At 43.3% G+C, this 26,410-nt stretch overlaps 1 protein-coding gene across 1 annotated transcript; it reads right to left on the reverse strand.

Annotated features, from left to right (window-relative positions):
• Positions 1-1,484: 1,484 nt before the first annotated feature.
• Positions 1,485-24,915, reverse strand: LOC311261138 (protein mono-ADP-ribosyltransferase PARP14-like). Its single transcript, XM_084359535.1, has 22 exons — positions 24,635-24,915; positions 21,994-22,076; positions 19,220-19,247; positions 18,630-18,686; positions 18,008-18,175; positions 17,399-17,524; positions 17,199-17,300; positions 15,062-16,366; positions 12,965-13,021; positions 12,330-12,497; positions 11,731-11,856; positions 11,531-11,632; positions 8,543-10,697; positions 7,995-8,171; positions 7,711-7,786; positions 7,284-7,398; positions 6,978-7,096; positions 6,054-6,289; positions 5,691-5,962; positions 2,946-3,091; positions 2,572-2,746; positions 1,485-2,341 (listed from the first exon to the last, which is right to left on the reverse strand). The coding sequence occupies exons 1-22, from the start codon at positions 24,816-24,818 to the stop codon at positions 2,058-2,060; spliced, it is 6,261 nt and encodes a 2,086-aa protein (XP_084215661.1). The 5' UTR covers positions 24,819-24,915; the 3' UTR covers positions 1,485-2,057.
• Positions 24,916-26,410: the final 1,495 nt, after the last annotated feature.

Here is a 26,410-nt window from a genome sequence, read left to right on the forward strand (position 1 = left end):
TTTGTTTTTGTTTCTACTCTGGAGACAGGAACCTGATCTCAGACCAGCTGAGACCAGGTCAGCGATCCGTCCACAGAGAGCAGACAGTGAGTTTGTTTCTGAACCACGTTTCACAGCTGTGACCTGAAATGTTGACGTGTTCATTGATTTCCTGGAAACCCATCAAAAATGTTGATGACTCATCGTGCACTCGGGCGTATATCAATCATACTTTCTTTATTCTATGATGGATGAAAGAAGAAGGAGCTCACAGATTACTGTAGGAAAACACAACTTTAGACCTGTAGTCAGTGATGTGGGTGCAGCTGGGTCATGTTTTATGGAGGACATACTGTCCTCTCTGGAGAAACTGTGGACACGCAGCTTTTTAACTTGTTGCTAAAGTTCCTGCGAGCAAACGTGCTTAAACCAGCAGCTTCTCGATGAACAGCTCCGACAGGAGACAGTCACAGCACCGAGGTGATTCGTGGAGTCTCCTGGTAGCCGCCATATTGGATGTGGCAGATCTGCCCCGTGAACTATGTCAATGGAGTGAACGTTATAAAACTCCTTCTACAAAGTGCTATAAGTTAATGCCTCTCATTTACACATTAAACACGTAGGAATATAGGATCTGGGAAACAGACAGTTACCAGCAACGATGTCTGTAGCTGTAAATGACCTTCAATATGAGTATAGTATTTCTATGTGTTTTTTCTTTATGTTTACTTATTAACATTCTTTAAAGCCAGGCTTTTATTTTTTATATATTAAGCAGACGTTACATTCAGTGCTTTTATTTTGAAAGCGTCTCGCCGAGACCTCGTACACATCCGGTGCTTCGGACTTTAACGGCAATAGGAAAAGTGTCTTCAATGCTAAAGTGTGCCTAACTCACATGAAACGCCCTAGCACCTGGCTAATAAGGGGCACAAGGTTTGTTTTGTTACCTTTTCATGCCATATTTATGTCCGGCTCGAGTTTGGTTGCCGTAGATATTTTCATGTATAGAACGTGTTGTGGTTAACGGTAACTACTATTAGCAACGGCCAAGCTGCCGTGTCGGTCTGTATTGGAAATGAGATGAAGCTATAAGCTAATTCCTCTTACGGTGTGTTTATATTGAATACGGTCCAAGGAATAAATCAGTGTGAACCATCAGTTTGAGAGTTCGACCATCATTTAGCCGGGGATGCTACAGTAACGTTCTCTGATGATTATAAACGTTAACTACTCCTGATATGTTCAGTAAACAGGTAGGCACCAAACCAACGTATGTATTTTTATAATGTTATTATGAGTGTTTACAGCTGCCAATGTATGTAACTCTGTAACTGTGATGATAAATGACTATAATAACCAGATCCTGACATGTAAATGTGATGTCTGTGGGAATAAAAAGCACTGACGTTTACATTTAACTGATTTTGATGAATCATTTTTATATCCAGTGATTTTAACTACTAATAATGACATCATTGGGACAAAAAAAATAACAAAGTCTGCAAATCAAAATAAGACACTGCAACTTTCACTTAGAGTAGGTCACTGAAGAACAAATTTACATACTTATATCTATACAGCTGTACGTATAAGGAAGCACATTGAAGAACATATATGTCTATGGCTGTAAACACTCAAACACTAAAAAATGTTGTAAATCCAACGTGACCCCGTTGTTGAACTCTGTCTCTACGTCACATATGACAGTAAAAGACCCACATTGTGTCACTGCCCCCTTAATAAACAATATCAGACTTTATTCCAAAGCAAAGCAGAAACAATAACAATGTGATAACTGGCAGCTGAAGGTAAATGATGACGTTTCAGACTTATGATTTTAATGTTGTGATTTTTTCAGTTGAACATTTTCTGGCTGAATTAAATCTTGAACCCTGAAAACGTTTAAGGCTTCAAGCGTTTGAAAACCAAATCAAGAAACTGTCTAAATACCTGAAAGACATGTTTATAATAATATTATTATATAATGTTTTTTTTGTAGACTGATTAAAACTTAAACAAACATAATAGAGGAACTTTTTTTGTTTAAAATCAGAAGTGTTGCATAAAAGGATCTCTCATGTAAACGTGATAAGGTATTCTGGGTACGCCTGTGTGTCGGTGAAGACGATGAACATGGTTGGATTAGTCGTGTTATCAACAACGCTGTTGTACAGATCGGCAGCATTCCCGGTGTTTCTGGAGGGAAGGGTGATCATGCCACCTCTTCCCTGGGTGAAGTCTCCAACCAGGACCCTGGCCAGGTACATGCGCTTCTGCCCGCTGGCATCAGGCTTGGCGTAGCCCCGTGCGGAGTAGGCAGGGTCCACAAGAAAGTACGAGCCGTTGCCGTACATCGCAGCTGCAGGAAACAAAAAACAGTCAGTCAGTTCAGACGTCCATCTGAAACACACTGCGTTAACCAATGAAACAGGTGGTTACTTCCTGAGGGACAGTTAGCTGCTGCTGCTGGGAGTAAACCTACATGAAGATACTCACCTAATTAATATAACTGAGACTGTGGCAGCCTCGTATTTTATCCTTAGTATATAATTATTCCCATCGTTTGACAACAGTTCACTGGGTTGTTACCGTGCTGTCCTGCGTAGCTGCGGTTGAAGCCCTGTTTGTTGATGAGATCGATGGAGTTCGGGCCGGTGCCGTGGAAGAGTTGCCTTTCGTTGTTGGTGTGTTGATTCTTCACCTCCAGGTCCGTCTTCACCTGCTGGTAGCTCTTCCACAACGATATATTCTGGACCCGTTCAATCTGCCAACACAGTTACAACACACACATTATTCAAGCTCCATCTTTTAGCAGTAACGTTCATTTTTATTGTTCTCGCTGCTTTTTTTACTCTTTTATTGATGTTTCTGCTCCAGTATCTTTGCTGCTGTGGGACTCATGGAGGATCATCTCATCTTATCTTACTGCTGTGTGAGACTACTTTATTAAAAACTGAACGTACTTTGATGATGTTAACTCTGAGACCGGTCCTCCGAAGTTGTTTCTCCACATCGGTGTATTCACTGGATCCCACAGTCAGAGGAAACAGCTTGAGACGGTCGCTTTTCATGTCGTCCCAGTTGGACGGCAGCGCAGCGTCATCTGCAGCTGGAGCAACGACAGTTTGTTTAAAGGTGAGACGGTTTGAACAACCTGGAGCTTATTTTCATCGTTTGCCCTTAAATCATCTTTCAAATCTTGTGACGCGACATAAAAACATGCCACAGATGTAGGAGATACACTGTATTAAAGGCAAGGTATTAATCACTGAAGATTAATAAAACACTCGTTAATGGGGCACCACCTCCGATGTTTTGTCTATTTGAATAATCCGGAGGTAATTAATCAAATCCGACTAAACAAGGTTAACTTGTATCAATTTAAATCAATTTAGTTAGTCTCATAGCTGAATTAGTGACTTCTTTATACAGTTTCCTCGGTTCTCCACATCAAAGCAAGTAAGCACAGACAACGACGTACGGTTAAATATGTTTATTTACTAAATAAATCAAGGTGAATAAATGAAATGATGATTCAGACAACAATAAAACAAACAGAAATGTGAAGACTATATGGTTAAAGTGACAGGATTATTTAAGGTGGAAGTGAGCGATGGTAAAGTCGTGAGTCTGGGCAGCATTCAAATGTTACGAGAGTAATTTTGATACTAACGAGACCCTAACCGGACTTGTCTTGTGAAAAGATTATTATGAATTAGGAATTAAAAGAACACCAACTCATGAACGTTTAGTGAAACGTGTGCAAGATGCTTAGCCTACTTCGTCTGAAGAGTGGAGAAGCCTTTCGCTTCGATCTTTCTGCCGGATTTCGTCTGAGGGATTGCTGGCTCGCGGTAGCTGCGGGTCCCGAAGAAAAAGATGCGTCGATCCGACTTCACAGCAGGCGGCTCTCTCTCGTCCAGGTGTCGGAGAGAGATCAGCTGGTCCAGCGCTCTGCAGAGGATGGTCCGGTTCGCTGCCCAGCGGGATGGTACCGCTCGTGAGCGTAGAGGGCAGCGTAACTTCAGCTTGGCACAAAGTCGTTGCAAACCGTGGTCCTAGGTTTGTGGAAACAGGCAGTGACACTGCGCGTTTTGCTTGGCGTTTAGTCTTAAAAAAGACTGTTGTTTATCTTCACACTCTGAGTGGTGACTTTTAACTCTAATTCAACTGATATTTAACTTTCCTGACGAGGATAACGAAAGGATGACGCTGGCCTGGCGCTTCCTCAGTTGTTTCTCAATACAAGAATAATTAAACTGAATTCTGTTCCACTGAATAAAATAGTGATACTTAACAAAAATAGTAAGGACGGAACTTACTTCTATTAACATCTAACAAAAATAAAAGCTCTTAAAGATTATCGCACGTGGTCGATTGTACGGAGATTTTTATACCTAGGAGCTTGTTACAAAAAGAAGCAAAGTAAAGTGTTGAAAAATTAAGCAAAGAAGAGAAAGAAGAAAGAGAGAGAGCGAGGGAGCTCTGTCCCTTGGTTTTAATAGTCCTGGCTTGCAGGCGGAGCGAAGGGGCGTACTGACCCCACTCCCAGTGTGGATGTTTTAATTCCACACCTTTAAACTTAATTAATTCCAACTATCAAGTTAACGCTTCGAAATCGCGCTTAGCCTTTCTCAGAACTTTACCATGGCAAAAGTAGATGGACTTTTGTGAAACAATAAGACTGTATGATCTGATTAAAATCATTGAACACTTAAATGAAATCAACACTGGATCAGAACATAAGAATACACTTGAAGACAACGTAGGACTGATGAAACTGGTCACTTATACATGTTCCTTCTAGTGTTAGCTTAAGGCTTGTGAAGAAAAACATTTTACAGACTTTTAAATTGTAGTTTATAAACACGTTAGAAAACTAAAAAGATCTCCGACAGTCTAATCCAGTTAACCATAACTTACCACTAGATGGCACTGTGACTCCACCAAACACCAGACACCAGTGAGCATTAAGCAGGATCTCAGTCCATGTTCATCACAGAAACTTAGGAATTGGTTCAGTTTGATGAGCTTATTTTACTGGATTTCAAATTGTAAGAATTAAACAGGTGAGACTCTGATTTAATGGTTAATTAGAAATGCTTCTGAAGTCTAGAGGAAACTCTGACCATTTGTTTGGAATGTACCAAAGATAACACTGAAACAGATGTGTCGTTAATCTCTTCAAAGAGAGGAGGTAGAGAAAGGGGGGTTTTCCACCGTCCTTTTCTCTAGTGTGTGTATTGGGAAGTAGGGAGAAGAAGGGTGAGTCTGAGGGACAGATAGCAAGATCGGTCCATCAGACGTGTTACCTAATTACAATTATAAAGACAGTTTATCACACAACTTTATCACAAACAATCCCGGTTCCTTTGGTTGAGGTTTTAAAGGAGAAGTAGCTTCATATGTTTCCTTCGTTTGACCTATGTGAAAGGAATGTTCCTGTTTGTTAGGTCAAAAACAGTTCGTACAGGGGGTTACCATCGTAAATTAATTCAAACTGATTCCCTCTGGTGGTTTTATGACGAGAGAGTGTTGTTCTCCCTCCTAAGAGATAACACGGGGAGACATCCCGGCGTCTCCATCTTGATAACGTCCTCACACAGATGGAAAGTGTTAATAATGAAAAAAACAGGGCCTCAGCAGGTCACAGGTCCACATGAGATCGTAGGCATGTTTCCCTACACAGACGAACTACACAAACTCACCTTTCAAGTCTTTTCTCTGCAGCTCCACCTCTTTACGCCCGTTTGCTGACACTGCTTTCTTAAACTTCACATCAGCGGTGTACGGCTGGTTGTTGATCATTATCTTCACACTCTGTTTCTTCCCCAGAGCCCCCTCCAGCTGGAGGTTGGTGTGAATGTCGAAGGACACCATCGTCCCGTCAAGCTGCTGATACTTCCATTCCACCAGTCCACTCACCAGAAAGGCTTGGTTCCTCAGGTTCTCCGACCTCTCCACCTTTTTGATGATGTCCCTGATGGTCCGGAAAAACAGATTTGAAGGAATATGTGAACATTTGGTCCTCTGGACTGAAGCGTTGCTCCTCTATAAGTGACTCTGCTGACCTGACTTCAGACTCGGCGGTGAACACGTCTCTGGTCAGACCCTCCAGGTGGATTTTGGGCTCCTGGTCGCCCAGCCCCTTCTCCAGACGGATGCTAACGGTCAGTTTCCTCTGCAGGGCGCTCAGCTGGTCCATGTCAGCCCTGGACAGGTGACTGATGAAGGAGTCTGTGATGGTTCTCTCCGCCTGCTCGGCCACAATCAGATCCTGAATCCTTCTCTTGGCCTGACTCACAGCCTGCAGCGGTGAGGTGACGGTCAGGAGTTCAGTTACAAACAAGTTTTGCGACATGAAAGAACATTTTTATATTCCAACTGTGAACCGGTTCAAAACCCGATTCAACGGACCTTTTCTCATTAATCACTCGTTTTAACTTGAGGATCTCCTCCTGCCCACGAGGAGCTGAGCCTGCAGCTGATTTCATTATCGAAAATGAATGTCCACAAATTCTAATACAAGGTTTTCTGTTCTTCCCTGTTTTTCGGGTCTGGTACTGTGAAAATTGTAAAATTCTGTCCACCAGGTTTTGAGGTACACATTTTTGGTGTTTGTGGCGCCCCCTATGGTTGAGGCTGAAAATGCTTTGGCAGACCTATTCCCAAACTCAGCCTGAAGATATCTACCGAGTTACATGATGACTGAACTGATAGCTACTGAGCCCTTTGTGGGGATATCTGGACTGATGGCGGCCATGTTTTTTGACTGATTGGAGTCACTGTGATGGGCTGTGGACTTTGTGATAGCGCCACCATGTGGTTGATTTGGCTCATATTTCTAGTTTTTGGACCAAGTTTCATGTGTCTAGCTCGTTCCAGCTCGAGACAAATCATATTGAACCAACACAAAAACAACCAACACAGCACTTCAGGGTTGAGCCCTAATGAACGTGAATAAACGTGAATAAACGTGAATAAACGTGAATGACCTTGTCGTTGTCGGCACACAGCTGCAGCACTGTGGGCTCAAACTCCTCCCTCTCCAGCACCAGGGCCTCAGCGTTCAGCCGCTCCGGCCCACTTGCAGGAAATATGGAGGTTATTTTGTCTGGAACGACATCGAACATATCATTTGTTGTATGACGGACAGACAGACAGACAGACAGACAGACACACACACACACACACACACACACACACACACACAAACCTCTACTGACGGATGACTATTGTGTGCTGTGTTTTGGTCCATGAAGACTTCGAGGTTTTGATAAAAGGTTCTGGAGGCTTCTTACCTGAGTTCTGCTGCGGTTGTCTGACTGACTGCACGACTGGTGACTCATTAAATTCTGGTGCTTCATGTTGGATGACTCTCTGACCCGTCTGGCCGCTGAACTCTCTGGTGAAACGCTGACAAACAAGACGTTGGCAGGTTAAGTTCGTACAGGGGATTTTTCAGACTAAACGCTGCTGTGACATCATCACATTCCTACAACACCCTCAGACTCATGATGGACGCTTTGTTTTCTGTTCCCTTCATTCCTCACACTGTGGAAGTGTTGTGGACCAACATCACAGAATCGTACAAGATCAGAACTCCAACTGAGACGATCAGTTACTTCATTTATCATTCATATAAACATCAGTTAAAACAACATGCAAGTTATTCACATGAAAATAAAGTGTATGAAGGCTTCTGTTGCCATCGAGGGTCGTACTCACAGTCTGGTCCTGAATGTTTCTCCTCCAGAGAACAGTCTTCAGACCCTCCGCCGTGGTCTGCTCCGCCCGCCTCAGCCTACAGCCAATCAAAGAACAGGACTGATGACATCAGAGTGATAATGATCATCAGTACAATGTCCACGGTGTTTAATGTTTTTGTTACTCAGAAAGGAAAAATCTCGGACTCCAATAATGCGGTCTTAAATTCTTGTTAAGAAGACAGAAGAAGAAGAAACGAAAGGAAAGGAAAGAATAATAAGAAAGCGAAGAGGAAGAAGAGTTACCCTCCGTGCCCTCCAGGCCTGATGGGTCCCCTGAGGTTCTGATCTCCACTGTCACCTTCCCAACCACCCCTGGATCCAGCTCCTCCCCACCGAGCTCCTCCTCCTCGTTGTCCTCCTCCTCTTTCACCAAACCCTCGGTCTCTGGGCACCTGGTTCTGACCCTGACCGCGCTGATATCTGCTGGGAAAATGAACGATAGAGTTAAATAAACACACAGAAACACAACTTCCTGTCTGATTCATGAGTTAGATTCTGTTTTAAGGAAACATTGTGGTTTTAGCAGCAGTAACTGTTGGATTTGTGAGAAACACTAGCGTACGAGCTAACGTGGCTGTCAGTCCAAAAAACTAATTCTTCTGGATGGTTTGGTGACCAGATAACGGGGCTTATTAACTAACAAGATGCTGCCTGTAAACCAGACAGCTCTGGAGGTGAGCTAGGCGAGCTGGATCTCATATCTGTCTGTTTAATGTAAGCTACAGTTAGCAGCCAATTAGCCTGAAAACAGCAACAATCAACACAAAAATGTCATGATGCAACAACTTCACCCTGAAGCTCCAGCGCCTCTTCCTCCGGCCGGCTGTGGTATCGTCAGAGTAGGTCCGAGGTCATTGAACTCTGTGTTGACCGCTGTGGCCAGGACTCTCACTGTGTTGTGATTATTGTCCACCAGGTGAATCTCAGTCAGCGTTCGTGGACTCCCGGGACTGTCACAGTACTCTCGCACTGACTGAGCGATGGTGTCGGCACAGAGGTCGACAGGAAATCCAAACACACCTGAGCTGATGGCTGGCAGTGCGACGGTGGAGCAGTTGACCTTCTCTGCCTGTCTCAGACTTTCTTTAACAGCAAGCTTCAGACGCGACACTGATGTCTTCTGGTCAAAGTCAGAGAACCGTGGACCGACGGCATGTACGACGTGCTTGCAGGGCAGGTTAAATGCACGCGTTACGATGGCTTCACCTGGGCGAAGGTTTCTGTTTCTGGAAACGTAGTCATTGCTGACTTTCTGCAGCAACAACGCCAGCCCACCAATGTGCTGCAATTCCTCATTAGCTGCGTTGACCACTGCATCAACACTGAATCTACAAATATCTGCCTTGCTGACTGAAACCAGAACGCCACTGGCGGTCCGCACTTTGCAATAACAAGAAACATCTTCTCCCTCATAGTTCTCTTCCTCCTCTTCCGGTTGGTTGTCTGGACGAAGAATCACCACACAGCTCAGCTCCGACATCATTGTAGACAGAACCATGCGTCCTGCAGACAGGAAGTACTTCTTGGCTCCGGGTTTGTCCACGGTGAAGTTGTCGGTGGAGAGAGCACCAGTCATCTCCAAAAAACAGGATTTGGCTTTCTGGACATGAACACGAGCCCCAGCGATGATGATTTTTGGCCTCTCTTCATCAAAATGGACTTTCACATCATTGGCTTTGGCGATAGTGGTCCAATCTTGTCCTTTTTTCTTGTCAATAAACTGAACAACAGCACCGGACTTGACACGAATGGTTTCTTGAACTTGTGAGTAGTTGACAATGAACTCCCTCAGACTGGAGCTGATCTTGATCACTGGAGTCAGGAAGCCGGCCACCGTTATTTTGTTTCTTCTGTCTGGGTGGATCTGGATGGTGACGGTTTTCTTCTTTGAGCTGTTGTAGGTGTCTAACAGCTGTTGGTTCAGGCTCATCCAGTTGTGACGTTTCAGAACTTCCTGGTCTTCTACATCTAGAGTCTGCAGGGACAAAACTTGCGTCATCTTACTCTCTGCTTCAGCGAGGACCCTGTCAGAACTGCCCAACAACATAACCCCTTTGTCCTCGATGCCGTAGATGGCGGTGATGCCTTGGGATGTAAACAGGTCCTGAGACATGTCCATAGGATCCACTGTCTTCAGAAAGTCTAAAAGACCAGGAGGAACATCAATCCGTTTTTTACTCATACCCACTTTCTTTTCCAGGATCCACGACTTGGTCTGGTAAACCTCTGCAGGGAGTCCTGTGATGGTGATCATCTGGGTGCCTGCATCGTAGGACAGGCTCATGTCGGGGGAGATGTCTTGTGCAGCTTTCTTCAGCCCTTCCTGCTTCAGGATGTAGAACATTGCAGGTGGCAAAGCCATTCCCTCAGAGACCGCATCTGTTTGCCGTTTAATCTGAATTATGGCTTTACGAACGATGTCCTCCACAGGAGCCCTGAGTTGTTTCATGTCGTCAGCTTGGCCAGCCACGGTCAAAGTGTCCCTGGATGCATCCATCACCAGGACGGCATTGTCCTTGACGACTGAGCGGACGTCTTTCTCTGCAGCTTTCCACGCATCTGCGTTCACCTCACATTCAAAGGCCGTGTACTGAGACATCTGCTGACGGAAAGCGTCCAGGGTGGTGCTCATCCACCTGCTCACCCGTTCTGCTGTCAGACCTTTCTGCCTCAAAAAACCCGGGAGAGGGCTGAGTTTCACCTCGTTATTCAAGTCCACGCTGCAGAAGTACGGACGCATCTGATCGTTAATGTTCTGGAAAAGATTCTTCATCTGGAGGAACTTCCAGACGACATGGTGAACTTTCTCTGTGAAAGGCTCCGGCATCTTCCATGCTGGTCGTTCTCTGCCGTACAAGGCGCTGCCCAGGGACTCGTGGTACGGATACACTTTGACAGGGATGGATCCCATCATGTAGTCTCGTTTTGTGCAAATGTTTTCCACAACTGCAGCAACACAGGACATAAACAAGAAAGCTCTGGTAAGTGGTTCTTCTATTTATAGCTACAAGGTTTCATAAACATTTGTCATCCTGGTCAGTGGGCACACTATATGGCCAAAAGTATGTGGACAGCATTGTTCTTTCACTTGCTTTTGGTGGGAGTCTGTTTTTCCTGAGTAGTTTCAGAGTAATGACTGTTAACGCTACAGAATGCAGAGATATTTTAAACCACAGCTTTCTTCCAGCTTTGCATCAACAGTTTGTGCTCGTCATGTTGGAACAAGAGAGAGACAAACACAGAGTTTTCTCAGTTTGTTGTGGATGAACTTGACTGGTCTGCACAGAAACCCTGACCTGGACCCCATCAAACACCTTTGGGATGATGAGCCTCAAAAATACAAGCACTGGCTGAATGGGAGCAAATCTCTGCACCCAGGATCTGAATCAGGTGGAAAGCCTGACAGAAGAAGCTAGAAAACTAAAAATCAAACCAAAACAATCCCCGCCCGTCCCCTCAGGCCTCCCTCCAGAGTCCTTCCACCAGAACACATGAACAGCAGGGAGATGTGTTAGCGCCTCGCTCGCCCCCCCTATAATTTGTTTTGATTTGACAGGTGGCCAGTTCTCACATACTGAACCTTTAATGCTCATTGATTAAGAAACACATGAAATCCAATATGTTCGGGCGTCCAAATACTTTTGGCCACATCGTGTACTTCTTATTGTTTGGTCAACAACATGTCTCTGAGTCGAGTCCTGCTTCATGACACTTCTACACTTTTGTTTTACACAGAAAGGTAACAGAGTCAAACATCAGTAGACACGAAAATGAAAAACCTTTGGGGTGTTTGAAAGTGACAATGGCAGCCAGTTCTTCTGGGATCATCGTGATTCTGTCCGGCAAGGCCCAGTTCTTCTCAAAATACAGCTCCAACATGTCTGGAAAGGAAACAGAAATAATAAAACAGAAGTTTTCAGACGGCTCAGATGGAGCTCAGGATTACAACAGACCAGCAGGGATCGAACAGTGTGTGAACCTTTGACCACAGTCGGAGGAAGACTCTCCACTCGGACGCTCTCTGCTGCCTCCAGTGGTCGGGCGGTCAGTCCGTATTTCTGCAGCTTCTGGCTGGACTGACCCACAGTGAGGAACTTCTCCACATCTGTAAGAATAATAATAATAATAATAATATTCAAGATTATTCCTTTAAGACTGAAAGTACAAAGACGCTGCGATTACATAAAACTACAAATACAAATAATCAAATTCTAATCTAATTGTTTTTACATTGTTCTGCACCTTATATATTTTATTTTATTTTATTTTGCACTACAATTAATACTGCATTGTCTCTGTGTGTAATGCTGCTGCTACACCTTAATTTCCCAGCTTGGGATCAATAAATTATATCTATTCTATTCTATAATCAAAATAGTTTTGAAGGATTTTGGGTGAAATATCCCTTTAAATCCTGAAGTTAAAGATGAGCTGGATGTTTTGACGTCATGATGTCATTTTTAAAAATGGCTCTGCTTGTTTGAGACCGGTCTATCTGGGATCTGGTCTTGAAGCGCAGGTCTGGACCAGCAGGTCTTCACTGCAGCCATGTGGATCAGTGTTTCTGTGTTTTCTTACCTGCAGCGTTGTTGAAGGTGATCACGGCTCTGTTGCTCTCCCAGATGATCTCCAGACTGAAGCAGTTGTCATCCAGACCCGAGATGTTCTCCACCAGCATGACCAGCAGATCTCTGGACTTGTCGTCCGCGACGTTCTCCAGAACCACAGCGACGCTCTGAACGGACTCTGAGAGGAGACAAATCAAAACCTGCTTCACCTTCATGACGTCATTATTTTAATCTGAGGATTTGATCTGTTTCTGTTGTGAATGTGAAAAATTGGACAAAAGTCAATAATACTAATGTTATAGATTAAATAAAGTTAGTAAACTGTGATTCAAATATTAAAAGCAGGTTTTCATAGAGTACTAAAAACTCAAGTAAATATGTTTATTATTACTGTTATAACTCGACACTGCCTTATGTTTAATAGAGACACATTAATAACAATAACTTTATTTGTATCTTTTCAAGCTGAATTCAGCCAAATGTTTAAAAAACAGTGAAAAAATAATCAATAAGAAGTTTAAACAAAACTCGTCAACAGAATTTTTATCGGAAAATTGAAATAAAGCGTTTACAAAACAAAAACAAAATGTTTCAGTAGTTTTTCTTGTCTCATCTTCTTATTTCACAAAGAGTTTATGTTTTTACCGTCTTTGTTCTCAGAAACATTTCCAGCTTCAGCGTTTGACTTCGGAGTCTGTGAATCTGTCGACCAATCAAAGCATCAATCAGCTTCGTCCCCGTTGAGATTAATTATCTGCACGCATGAACTCAATGAAACACGACAGAAAGCTCAGAGAAGCACAAATAAAACATCAGTGTGATTATAATAATATTATTAAAACTGCAAGCAGTGATGAATGGTCCCTCTCAGTCCACATGCATCAGGGCATGCTGCTGTCGCTACATGCTGCTGTCGCGGCTTGTTCATGCAACAACTTCCGTTGAGGAATCAAAAGTGAAGGCAGTCAAGCTGTTCTTTTGTCATTTAGCACTAAAAGCACCACCTATTGGCTGATTTGCACAGAATTTTGTACAAACCGTCATGGGGCCATGGAACACAATTAGCAAAAGTTTTGTGTTAATCAGACTGTATTTGGTCAAAGTACACAAGACTGTCTGTTTGACCACAATGTGCAGGAAATTGTAGTTCTATATTTTGGGCGTTTATTGGACTATAGAAATTCTTTTAATAACTTTTTGTCAGGACGGTCCACAGATGCTGTGTGCAAAGTTTGGTGTAAATTGGTCAAATTGCCTAGGAGGAGTTCGAAAAAGTGCGTTTTTCATTTTTTGTGATTTTGCAAATGGAAATTTAGCGCAAAAGTGGGCGCGGCCTACATCACAATTCAGCTGAATTCAGGGAACACGTAGATAGCAGATTTAAAAGTGTGCGACATATTATGTGGGAGTTATTGGTCAAAAACGTTTTTGCCTTGATAACAGCGCGACCTGCTGGTCATTTTTGGTGTGAGAGTTACAGGGGCCAGTCTATACCACCCTAATGAATTTTGTTGACATAATTGTTATGGTGTTGGCACAGTGCCAAATATAAAGCTAGACAGCCACCAGAGCGCCATCTAGAGTCGGATCGGTAACACCTTGGTCAGCTATCCTCAGGAGGGCATTGGCAATGAGTGTACCAAGTTTTGTGTTAATTCGACCTACTGATGTAGAGATATAAAATACTTAAATTTAAAGAGCGCCACCTAGTGGTCATCGGCCAACATTTTGCACAGAGCCTTAGGGTCTCATGGGGAAGTACTAGCCTGAGTTTCATGTCATTCGGACGGACCAATGTGGAGATATGCAACACTTCCTGTTTTGACCCAAATGTACAGGAAGTTGTTATTTAATAACTTGTGTATTCTTTGGAATATCAAAATTCTTTTACAACTTTTTGTCAGGAGGGTCCGAAGATGCTGTTTGCAAAGTTTGGTGCAAATTGGTGAAATTGCCTGGGAGGAGTTTGAAAAAGTAGGTTTGCGACATTTCGCGAATTAGCAAAAATAAAGACCGTAGGCGAAAATGGGCATTGCTTATATCACAAGATTCAACACAATTCAGGGAAGGTGTGGATATAAGGGTTTTGAATGTGCGACAAAGTAGATGGTAGTTATAAGCCAAAACGCACTTTTCTTGACTATAGTGCCACCTAGTGGTGGAAATTCATGACGACCATAGATTATAAAATTTTTCGCCAGGTGCGACGTCTGTGCAAAGTTTCGTGAGTTTTGGGGCATGTTTAGGCCTCCAAAAGGCTGCCTACTTGGCAGAACGATGAATAATAATAATCCTTAGAGTTTCAATAGGGCCTCGCACTGGTCAGTGCTCGGGCCCTAAATAGAGCAAACAATTTTATTTTATTATTACTCAAAGATTTCCTTGTAAAGAGGCAAAATATTTACAAATGACATAAAACAAGTCATTGAACATTAACTCGTAAAACATGTTCAATAAAAACAAGACACACGTCCTGCTGCCACAAATACTCACTACAGAACACCAAATGTGGATCCTTCCACCACTGAAAATAGTCCCCAACACTATTTCCTCCTGTTTGTTTGATTAAACCTGCAGGTAGCAGCTGTTTGACGAAACTACTCAAACTATGCGTTTGTATTTTTAAAGACTGAAGTCTTCAGAAGGAACCAATGAGCTCTGAGCTGACGACCTCAGACAGGAAGTCGTTAGAAAACGTTAACTGTGACATAAAAGCTCCTAACAGAGAAGAAGCAGTTTTACCTGAGACAAAATGGGCTTTCACATCATTGGCTTTGGCGATACTGGTCCAATCTTGTCCTTTTTTCTTGTCAATAAACTGAACAACAGCACCGGACTTGACACGAATGGTTTCTTGAACTTGTGAGTAGTTGACAATGAACTCCCTCAGACTGGAGCTGATCTCCTTCACTGGAGTCACGAAGCCGGCCACCGTTATTTTGTTTCTTCTGTCTGGGTGGATCTGGATGGTGACGGTTTTCTTCTTTGAGCTGTTGTAGGTGTCTAACAGCTGTTGGTTCAGGCTCATCCAGTTGTGACGTTTCAGAACTTCCTGGTCTTCTACATCTAGAGTCTGCAGGGACAAAACTTGCGTCATCTTACTCTCTGCTTCAGCGAGGACCCTGTCAGAACTGCCCAACAACATAACCCCTTTGTCCTCGATGCCGTAGATGGCGGTGATGCCTTGGGATGTAAACAGGTCCTGAGACATGTCCATAGGATCCACTGTCTTCAGAAAGTCTAAAAGACCAGGAGGAACATCAATCCGTTTTTTACTCATACCCACTTTCTTTTCCAGGATCCACGACTTGGTCTGGTAAACCTCTGCAGGGAGTCCTGTGATGGTGATCATCTGGGTGCCTGCATCGTAGGACAGGCTCATGTCGGGGGAGATGTCTTGTGCAGCTTTCTTCAGCCCTTCCTGCTTCAGGATGTAGAACATTGCAGGTGGCAAAGCCATTCCCTCAGAGACCGCATCTGTTTGCCGTTTAATCTGAATTATGGCTTTACGAACGATGTCCTCCACAGGAGCCCTGAGTTGTTTCATGTCGTCAGCTTGGCCAGCCACGGTCAAAGTGTCCCTGGATGCATCCATCACCAGGACGGCATTGTCCTTGACGACTGAGCGGACGTCTTTCTCTGCAGCTTTCCACGCATCTGCGTTCACCTCACATTCAAAGGCCGTGTACTGAGACATCTGCTGACGGAAAGCGTCCAGGGTGGTGCTCATCCAGCTGCTCACCCGTTCTGCTGTCAGACCTTTCTGCCTCAAAAAACCCGGGAGAGGGCTGAGTTTCACCTCGTTGTTATTCAAGTCCACGCTGCAGAAGTACGGACACATCTGATCGTTAATGTTCTGGAAGAGATTCTTCATCTGGAGGAACTTCCAGACGACATGGTGAACTTTCTCTGTGAAAGGCTCTGGCATCTTCCATGCTGGTCGTTCTCTGCCGTACAAGGCGCTGCCCAGGGCCTCGTGGTACGGGTACACTTTGACAGGGATGGATCCCATCACGTAGTCTCGTTTTGTGCAAATGTTTTCCACAACTGCAGCAACACAGGACATAAACAAGAAAGCTCTGGTAAGTGGTTCTTCTATTTATAGCTACAAGGTTTCATAAACATTTGTCATCCTGGTCAGTGGGCACACTATATGGCCAAAAGTATGTGGACAACATTGTTCTTTCACTTGCTTTTGGTGGGAGTCTGTTTTTCCTGAGTAGTTTCAGAGTAATGATTGTTAACGCTACAGAATGCAGAGATATTTTAAACCACAGCTTTCTTCCAGCTTTGCATCACCAGTTTGTGCTCGTCATGTTGGAACAAGAGAGAGACAAACACAGAGTTTTCTCAGTTTGTTGTGGATGAACTTGACTGGTCTGCACAGAAATCCTGACCTGGACCCCATCAAACACCTTTGGGATGATGAGCCTCAAAAATACAAGCACTGGCTGAATGGGAGCAAATCTCTGCACCCAGGATCTGAATCAGGTGGAAAGCCTGACGGAAGAAGATAGAAAACTAAAAATCAAACCAAAACAATCCCCGCCCGTCCCCTCAGGCCTCCCTCCAGAGTCCTTCCACCAGAACACATGAACAGCAGGGAGATGTGTTAGCGGCTCGCTCGCCCCCCCTATAATTTGTTTTGATTTGACAGGTGGCCAGTTCTCACATACTGAACCTTTAATGCTCATCGATTAAGAACACATGAAATCCAATATGTTCAGTTGTCCAAATACTTTTGGCCACATCGTGTACTTCTTATTGTTTGGTCAACAACATGTCTCTGAGTCGAGTCCTGCTTCATGACACTTCTACACTTTTGTTTTACACAGTAAGGCAACAGAGTCAAACATCAGTAGACACAAAAATAAAAAACCTTTGGGGTGTTTGAAAGTGACAATGGCAGCCTGTTCTTCTGGGATCATCATGATTCTGTCCGGCAAGGCCCAGTTCTTCTCAAAATACAGCTCCAACATGTCTGGAAAGGAAACAGAAATAATAAGACAGAAGTTTTCAGACGGCTCAGATGGAGCTCAGGATTACAACAGACCAGCAGGGATCGAACAGTGTGTGAACCTTTGACCACAGTCGGAGGAAGACTCTCCACTCGGACGCTCTCTGCTGCCTCCAGTGGTCGGGCGGTCAGTCCCTGTTTCTGCAGCTTCTGGCTGGACTGACCCACAGTGAGGAACTTCTCCACATCTGTAAGAATAATAATAATAATATTCAAGATTATTCCTTTAAGACTGAAAGTACAAAGACGCTGCGATTACATAAAACTACAAATACAAATAATCAAATTCTAATCTAATTGTTTTTACATTGTTCTGCACCTCATCTGTTCACTGCACCTTATATATTGTATTTTATTTTATTTTGCACTACAATTAATACTGCATTGTCTCTGTGTGTAATGCTGCTGCTACACTTTAAATTCAGCTTGGGATCAATAAAGTGTATCTATTCTATTCTATAATCAAAATAGTTTTGAAGGATTTTGGGTGAAATATCCCTTTAAATCCTGAAGTTAAAGATGAGCTGGATGTTTTGACGTCATGATGTCATTTTTAAAAATGGCTCTGCTTGTTTGAGACCGGTCTATCTGGGACCTGGTCTTGAAGCGCAGGTCTGGACCAGCAGGTCTTCACTGCAGCCATGTGGATCAGTGTTTCTGTGTTTTCTTACCTGCAGCGTTGTTGAAGGTGATCACGGCTCTGTTGCTCTCCCAGATGATCTCCAGACTGAAGCAGTTGTCGTCCAGACCCGAGATGTTCTCCACCAGCATGACCAGCAGATCTCTGGACTTGTCGTCCACGACGTTCTCCAGAACCACAGCGACGCTCTGAACGGACTCTGAGAGGAGACAAATCAAAACCTGCTTCACCTTCATGACGTCATTATTTTCATCTGGGATTTGATCTGTTTCTGTTGTGAATGTGACAAACTGGACAAAAGTCAATAATACTAATGTTATAGATTAAATAAAGTTAGTAAACTGCGATTCAAATATTAAAAGCAGGTTTTTATAGAGTAGAAAAAACTCAAGTAAATATGTTTATTATTGCTGTTATAACTCGACACTGCCTTATGTTTAATAGAGCCACATTAATAACAATAACTTTATTTGTATCTTTTCAAGCTGAATTCAGCCAAATGTTTTAAAAAACAGTGAAAAAATAATCAATAAGAAGTTTAAACAAAACTCGTCAACAGAAGTTTTATCAGAAAACTGAAATAAAGCGTTTACAAAACAAAACCAAAATGTTTCTTGTCTCATCTTCTTATTTCACAGAGTTTATGTTTTTACCGTCTTTGTTCTCAGAAACATTTCCAGCTTCAGCGTTTGACTTCGGAGTCTGTGAATCTGTCGACCAATCAAAGAATCAATCAGCTTCGTCCCGTTGAGATTAATTATCTGCACGCATGAACTCAATGAAACACGACAGAAAGCTCAGAGAAGCACAAATAAAACATCAGTGTGATTATAATAATATTAACAAACGCAGAGCAAACAATTATATTTAATTATTACTGAAAGATTTCCTTGTAAAGAGGCAAAATATTTACAAATGACGTAAAACAAGTCATTGAACATTAAAACACATTCAATAAAAACAAGACACACGTCCTGCTGCCACAAATACTCACTACAAAACACCAAATGTGGATCCCTCCGCCACTGAAAATAGTCCCCAACACTATTTCCTCCTGTTTGTTTGATTAAACCTGCAGGTAGCAGCTGTTTGACGAAACTACTCAAACTATGTGTTTGTATTTTTAAATGTTGAAGTCTTCAGAAGGAACCAATGAGCTCTGAGCTGACGACCTCAGACAGGAAGTCGTTAGAAAACGTTAACTGTGACATAAAAGCTCCAAACAGAGAAGAAGCAGTTTTACCTGAGACGTCATCGTTGTTCGCCGGACGCTGAGGAGAGACGACAACAAAAACAATGTCTGAACATCTGTTTCACAGCCTGGACAGGTCAGAAATGTACAGATTGTTCTGTGTTATTACTATTATTATCATTATTATTATTATTATTATTATTATTACTATTATTGTGGGTCTCAGTGTGTGGCCTTCCTCATGATCCTCAACAACACATAACGAACATTTAAAAGATGAAACAAACAAATAAAAAACAATAAAATATAATTTATATACTTAAAACCACATACAAACAATATTATTTACAATAAACACATCTACAGCGTTTACGTAATGCTTCATTAGTAAGAGGTACATTTAGTTCATTAAACTTCAGTTTGTAGTTATTTCACTGTTAACAAACACAAATGGTTTATAAATTATCTATTAATTATCAGTTACAACTTTACAATTAACAATTGCTTAATAATTGGTTTGCAAAGCGTTTAATTGTTTGTTAACAGTCAAATAACTTTTAACGTTTAATTAGCATTCTATGATTTATTATTATCATTGTGTTATAAAAATGTTACCAAAACGTATTTTATAGGTTTTATTAAGAAATGTAAATCTCCTCTTCTTTATATTTTCAACATGTTATTATAAATAAATGTGTTGTGTGACGATTCACAGATTTACTGACGTCTGCGTTTATGTCGTCAATATGAAAACTTTTGGTTTTAAAGAACACGACGCCTGAGGTGATTTATATTTATTACGTTTCCAGCTAAGTTTACTGTTTCAGCTCTCTGATGTCATTCAGACAATAAAGTTTATCATTAAACTGTAAAATATGTTTGTCACCAGTGTTTGATGACCTCATTTGAGGGATCATCGCAGAAAATGTGTATATAATCGGCCGATATATTGATATCTGAATCTTTTACTCCCTAATGTCTGTATGTAACTGCACAGTGGGGCTCTAACATACAGCAGAAAACACAGGAATGGCCCTTTAATTTCATCCACAACAAATAAAAGCGTGCTGCTGTTGGATCGAAGCTGTGGCGACCCTGAGAACGAACTCACAACAGTTGGTTTCTTCACTAAATGAACCTCAGGCTGATATCTGTTAAAGCACCAGCCCGACCCGACCCGACCCGACCCGACCGGACCGTTTTACAGCCGCTCTGTGTGTAAATGTTTAACTTCACAGCTTCAGCGGTGAGTCTTTATCAGCTCCATGTTTCGCCCCTTTTTTTCAACTGATTTTTCGATTGTAACCTCTGAGACTAGTTTCGTGAGAAGTCCTGGATGTGGCGTGTTATCGCCCGACTGCTGGGTCACCTTCAGCGACTCCAGACGACCTTTAACTGAACTTTATTTGACTTTTTCTAAAGTTTTCAAACATATTAAATCTGTCAGGCTGAACGTCGCGGACGTGTTTCTGAAATGATGCACAGGACGTCTAAAATACTTTGACCTGATGAGTCAGTTTGACCGTTTCACTCGTCATAAAGCTTCAACGGCTGCAGCGTGATAACTGTGAGTCAGTTAGTTTTAACATGAACGTACCGTCTCTAACACATTAACTTTGGATGATCACTGATCTGTTTACAGCAGCTGCTGTTCCAGTCAGTCAGGTTATTAGTGAAACACACCCTGTCACACCGCAGAGTCCAACACACACCACCAACAACGACAACAACAGAGGAAGAGGAGTGTTAAAGTCCAACTTCCTGCTGCCGTCACACATCCAGGAGTGTTTACGAGTCGATCACAGAAGAAGAAACCTTCAGACCAGCAACACAATCAGGGACGAGCTGCTGGAGTGGAGGGCCGGACTGCACCAACGTTTATTCTGCACTTCTCCATACCATTTATTATTATTAGGGCCCGAGCAGGAAACCTGCAAGGACCCTATTGTTTTTGTAGCGATCATTTTTTGTCCCAAATGATCGCATTTTTCACTGCCTGAACAGGTTTTACCGATCCGTCACTAGGTGGCGCTCTGGTGCCAGTTTCATTAGGGCCCCAGCAGGTAACCTGCGATGTCCCTGTTGTTTCTGGAGTGAGCAGCATTTTTCACGGCCTGAACATGGATGAAAACGCCATTTTATTTGACAAACACATTAGGCCTGGCCAAAAATGTTATAATCTATGCTCGTCCTGAACGTCCATCACTAGGTGGCGCTATAATCAAGGAAAGTGCGTTTTGGCTTATAACTCCCATATACTTTGTCGCACATTCAAAAAACATATATCCACGCGTTCCCTGAACTCTGTTGAATCTCGTGATGTAGGCCACGCTAATTTGCAGCCTGGGTTTTTTTTCCGCAAATTCGCTAAATTCTGACAAAAGCTTATTAAAAGAATTTTGATATTCCAAAGAATACTCAAGTTTCCAGGTCATGTGATCAATTGACTCAAAATCATGTTGGGATCATGTAACTACACTGGCTGCATTAGATACGCCTCTTGTTTTTACGTTTTACGTCTTTTAATATTTCATATATTTTTTTAAAGGGCTAAAACAAACCAGAGTCCGGCCGACACGTCGCTGGATGATATTATCGGCCTCTCACAGTTGTCGACATCAGCCGATATGAAAACTCTATTGAGAAAACGATGTCCGGGCTGATGTTCGGTCATTAAATAGCAGCGTGGTCTCAGTCTGTCAGACAGCTGCTGCGCAGCGACACGATTACAAAACTGGTTCTGCTCGTTTAGAACTGAATAAATTAATAACAGAAGAAGTCTGAAGTTTAAGAAGTTAATAAAACAACACGTCGTCTGTACTCACTGATCCAGGAGTCAGACGTAACTGGATCGTCTGATTGTCCACGATGATCTCATGGTTTGCTCTGGCGAGGACTCGCTGTCTCACTGGAAGAACCAGAAACACTCGTCATCACCAGAACAGAACTGTTCTACTGAACTTAAAGGAACATGTTTATCATCTTTCTATCATCTTCTGCTCCTCCGACGGTCCATTTCCTGAGTGGTCATGTGCTTAGAGTCCGAATGTGGGAGGAGTCACACGGACAGCGACGCATTTTATAACTCAGAGCGTTTAAAGGGGCAGTACGTAGCTGTGGGGAGGAAATTCAAACTCTTTTATTCTATTAATGAGTAATAATATAAACTGTGTCCATCAGAGAATAAACCAGCTGCTCTCAGAGGAAAATAAGGTCCCAGAACAGTGCTTGAAGCTAGAAAGGTGGCAGGGTCCGCCACATAATATAAACAGTATAAACTGTGTGGTCCTTTAAGGTCAGTTTGTTTAAAATCAACCAATGAGGATCATCTTCTGCTCATTAACATTTATTCTACTAAACTAGTGACTGCTCCATTAATCTACAGACTGCTCCTTTAATCTACAGACTGCTCCTTTAAACTACAGACTGCTCCTTTAAACTACACATGATCAGCTGTTTGTGGTGTTTGAGACATGCTCCTGCTGCCTCACACATTGACAGATGTGGATCAGATCCTGGGCTGTTTGACTTCCTCCTTGTTTCTGTATTTCTGCCTCTTCACTCTGATCTTCTCGGCTCTACTGCTCATTATCTTGTGTGTCCTCGTCCGGGTCTCAGAGGTGGAGACGAGGTGGAGACGAGGTGGAGACGAGGTGGAGACGAGGTGGAGAGGCTCGTCCTGCTCAGTCGTCTCCTGGATCCACACACTTCACATATATCATGATTTGTATGAGATGCTCTGTCACTGCAGCCTGTGAACGTGGTTGTGTTGTCTGTCCTGTACATGTGACGTCCACTTCCTGTCTGTCCTCAGAGGCTCCTCCTCTGAGCTGTCAGTGTTTCCTCTCTGGACTCGAGGCTGTGAGGTCACAGGGTGTCCTACAGGCCGTGAAGCCCACTGAGCAGATGTGAGTGGGATTATCAGGCTGTATGAAGTCAAACTGATTAGATCTGATGGACATCTAACACCTGAGGGGACAGATCAGCTGCTGTGACTCATCATCACCTGAGCGAGGAGGAGCAGTCAGAGGCGAGGTGCATGCTGGGAGTGTTTACCATTAGGCTCGTTCAAGATGAGCCAGGCCTGCGCAGAATCGATCACCGACGACCACCGCACAATGCATGCCGGTTAGATTTGTGTCCGACTTGATCCCGACTTGCTCTGACGTCATTGACGCGCCTGCAACGATAACCTCGCGAGATCAAGGCGGCCGCAGTCTTTAGAGCCAGGCGCCTGCAAGACCTCAGGGCATGATGGGAAACGCCTGGCTGTCGCCTGGTCAAAGAGCTGATTGGCTCTTAGTTAGGACTACAAACTCTTAGTTAGGACTACAAACTCTTAGTTAGGACTACGTTCAGTCGACAATTCTTATTTTCTGTGTATTGGTTATATTTAATGTTAGATTATATGAATCTCATGTGCAATGGAGGTTTAATCTGTTAACAGACATATTTTGTGTGGTTAATATACTGTATATAATTACAAATATAAATACATCAATGAATAAAGATTATAAGAAACCTTTGCTGCTTGTCCTCCCCATGTGTAGCCTATATATGTACAGTAGCTGTGAGAACGTTTGGACTGTTAATTCAGTAGTTCAATTTCTTAAATTTAGGGATTGTATGATTTATAAATGACAGTGTCTTTATATAAATCTACTTTGTAGGCAATTCTTGTTCAATAAATTACTTCCAAGGGCTGAAATCTGCCCAGTCGCTCTGACTCTCACCTCAGTCATAACAGTGGCATCGTTAAACAAATACAAAGTTATGATTGACAAATTTAGACCACAGTGAAAAGTAGTTATCATTTTAGAAAAATCCACTTTGTATGACCTCAAAGTTTGTATTTCTATTTGTTACGTTTGTGAGATTAAATATTAAAAATCACACCACATCCCATCTGCCCATTAAGAGGATTAACACAGTGTAATTCATGTGCAAAGTGGAAAAGTAGGGGGATCTCTTCTGCTTCAGTTTCATCAGCGACCAAGAACGCATGCGCAGTTTCTTCAGCCATAGCTCTCTGAACGTGTTGTGCAGACTACAGGTAGCTACAGGTGGATCTGACAGGATGGAAATGTTTCTGTGACTTCCTGTATTTTCTCTGACGGCGGCTGGAAACTGTCCGACTGGACTGCAGCTTGTTGTCAGCGCCCCCTGCTGCTGCCGCCTGGTCCCGTCCACCTTCCAGGCGAGGCGTTCATCTCCAACGAGCCCATTAACCACCTTGTGACGTTTCACAGTTTCATCAGAGAAATCCACAGACATTTAATCATTTACTTAGTTTAACACAAAACAAAAGGAAGCGTCGAGTGTTTGAGTTGATTTCGTCTCGTTATCGATTAAAGTTTGATCAGTTCGATCAGCTGGTTGTTGGACCTCGGGGTCGTGTTGGACCTCGGTTCCGTGTCGTGTGCCGGCCTGTTTGAACATGAACCGTGGTGTCGCAGCGGGACTCACCCTCCTCGGAGCTGAAGTACACGGCGGCCCTCGGGGCTCCGTCCTCCGCCTCCACCCGACAGTCTCCTCCGCTCGACTTCTTCTTGCTGCCGAAGTAAAGCTGCAGTTTCTTCTGGACGGTTTTGGTCTGAGCCGGACTCCAGAACCCGTCCACGGCCACAGGCTCACACTCGTCCGCCTCCATCGTGTCTCGCCGACAGACTGAGCCTCGGCGGCGGCGGCGCCTCTTCGGCTTCAGCTGCTTTCACTTTCGTTTCTTCGCTCCAGGACGCAGAAATGGAAACGAGCCGCCAGCAGCTGAGTCACTGAGGCCCGCAGTGTATTAATAACACACAAACACACAACAACACGCGGGATAAACAATAATAAACATGCTGCAATGTTAGAAAACTGCAGCATGCGTCCACTTTATGAGACACACGTCAACACAGACTGGAGTTACACTGACAGCAGCAGTGAACACGTTAATCTCCTTTAAATTAAACCACAAAAATAATGAAAATCAAAGACAAGTTTATTTGTGCAGATCCTCAAAGTGCTTTACAGGAACAAGACATCAAACAAGACATCAAACAACATTTAAACAAGTTAAACTAAAATATAAAAGTTTAAAAGAGTCAAGACCAGAAGATAAAGTCACGGTGCGTTCAGGGACAGTCTGTGAAGCAGGAGGTCTTCAGCTCTGAGTTAAACAGCTGAGAGCTGAGCAGACCTGCAGGTTTCTGGGAGTCCAGGGACCGAGAGCAGACCTGAACCGGACGGCCTCAGAGGTTCTGGATGGATCAGAACATGGCAGCAGATCAGAAATGTGTTTACAAAGAGCCACTTCCGCTCCGTGTGCACGCTCAGTGTGTTTACTGGTCCTCTGGAGCGCAACAGGTTTGCTTGTTGTAAAACTAGAACGTGACTTTGTGCAGGTGTGTTCAGTCTGTTCAGAACACGGCTCATGTTCTGCTGGTGACTCATGTTGGTGCTGGTTCATAGTTTAACTTTATCCCTGTTGAGCGCACTCTGCTGGACAAACTGCGTCATTACACCAAGTTTAAACTACCCACAGCATGTTTTCTGCATTAGTTATATCAGGTTTTCACATCGGTGCATATCATATCGGACAGTTTACACACCGGTACCGATACTTATCTGTGATATAAGACCAGTGAGCTGCAGCAGCTCACAGCTGTCACTCAAAGTGGCCACGCCCCTAATCATTCGTAACTTTAAGTCTTACAATAATTTAAAGCAGCGAGTTAAATTAAAAGTTGTCAGAACCAGCTCTCCCTTCACAGAACTGAACCAGAACCAGCTCTTCAGTCACTGCTGCTACTCAATTCTTGGAGCAACAGCGCCGCTCAGTGGCGACATCTTGGAATTGACTCATTTATTGAGCTGCTGAACTGTTGTAATTAACAATGACAATAAAGATCTGTCTGTCTGTCTGTCTGTCATCATCTGTCTGTCATCTGTCTGTCTGTCTGTCTGTCATCTGTCCATCATCTGTCTGTCTGTCATCTGTCTGTCTGTCTGTCTGTCCATCATCTGTCTGTCATCTGTCTGTCTGTCCATCATCTCTCTGTCTGTCTGTCATCTGTCTGTCATCTGTCTGTCTGTCCATCATCTGTCTGTCTGTCTATCATCTGTCTGTCTATCATCTGTCTGTCTGTCATCTGTCTGTCTGTCATCTGTCTGTCATCTGTCTGTCATCTGTCTGTCTGTCTGTCTGTCATCTGTCTGTCTGTCTGTCTGTCATCTGTCTGTCTGTCATCTGTCTGTCTGTCT

Source organism: Pagrus pagrus (genome assembly GCF_965226575.1).
Source record: "Pagrus pagrus genome assembly, chromosome: 8".
Taxonomy (NCBI): domain Eukaryota; kingdom Metazoa; phylum Chordata; class Actinopteri; order Spariformes; family Sparidae; genus Pagrus; species Pagrus pagrus.